The sequence below is a fragment of the Aplysia californica genome, unplaced genomic scaffold, assembly GCF_000002075.1.
Source record: "Aplysia californica isolate F4 #8 unplaced genomic scaffold, AplCal3.0 scaffold00636, whole genome shotgun sequence".
Taxonomy (NCBI): Eukaryota; Metazoa; Mollusca; class Gastropoda; order Aplysiida; family Aplysiidae; genus Aplysia; species Aplysia californica.
Genome location: NW_004797906.1, coordinates 199,385 through 200,635, shown reverse-complemented (window position 1 = coordinate 200,635; position 1,251 = coordinate 199,385). Strand labels below are relative to the sequence as shown.

At 42.3% G+C, this 1,251-nt stretch overlaps 1 protein-coding gene across 1 annotated transcript; it reads left to right on the top strand.

Annotated features, from left to right (window-relative positions):
* Positions 1-100: 100 nt before the first annotated feature.
* Positions 101-847, top strand: LOC106013057 (major facilitator superfamily domain-containing protein 8; the record flags this gene model as incomplete). Its single annotated transcript, XM_013087774.2, is given in 1 exon segment — positions 101-847. A coding segment is annotated over 1 exon segment (237 nt), but the record flags the coding sequence as incomplete, so codon positions are not given.
* Positions 848-1,251: the final 404 nt, after the last annotated feature.

Sequence of the window (1,251 nt, the reverse complement as noted above, 5' to 3'; positions counted from 1 at the left end):
CCCCCACACACACACACACACACACACACACACAAACCCCCTCCACCTCACTCACCCTTCCCCCGCTAGTTATAACCTACATTCCACTCTCGTTCCCCAGGGACTGTGGATGGGTTGGTTGACCGCCTCTGGCAGTCTGGCCCGCACCATGGGACCGATCTATGTCTCACAGGTCTACGACAGCTTCGGACCACAAGTCACGTTTGGCAGTTCGGGTGGATTTATCCTGGTCACAATCATATTCTACTTGTTGATATTCAGACGACTAGTGCCATTCTCTTTCAAGGACAAATCGATGAAACGGTTCGGGGCCAGTAGCAACCAAAACAGTGTGTGATCGCCTCCTATGACAATGATTAATTGTTTTAAGTGAAAGTTTTACTCTATGTCAGGGTGATACCAGGACAAGATATACAGATATCTGTTCTTCGGGGTGAAACAAAAGAACGTGCACATCTGCTGATGTCTGTTTCAAGACGATAAACTGATTCGTGTGCTTCAGGGTCATACCTGAACAATATATCGTAAACTGATATATGTGTATCAGGGTGATACCAAACAATGTGCTCAACTACTTATATATGTGCCAAGACAATACAGTGATACATGTGCTTCTGGATGATACCTGGACAGTATATAAACTGATATAGTATGTATGCCAGAGTAACTCTGGGAAAATATGTACTAATATAATATGTGTATCAGGGTGATTCCAAAACTGAATATTTGTGCTGAAGTGTGATCGATACACTGACATCTGTGTGTAATGGAGAAACCAGAACAATGTACACTGACATAATAGGCAAAAAAAGTAAAAATAAAACAGTGCGCTGATATATGTGCTTCAAGATAATACACTACTACTCTGATATCTCTGGACATGATTAAGGTATCTGTGCCCAGTGACCGTACACCGATATCTGCACCATGGCGGTGCATTGACATGTCATTGTGTGTGTGTCTCTACTGTACACTGGTATTTGTGCCCCTGGATAATACATTGATGATACAATTGCCCCAGGACAATACACTGATATCTGTGTGTCTGGACAATACACTGATATTTGCCCCAGGACAATACACAGATATCTATAAACCTGAATACTTATGTGTGTCTGGACAATACAGATATCCCTGTGCCTGGACAATACACTGATATCTTTGCCCTAGAAAATACACTGATATTTGTACTCCGGGACAATACACAGCTTTCTTTCTCGCCTCAGGACGACGGATTGATATATATATATA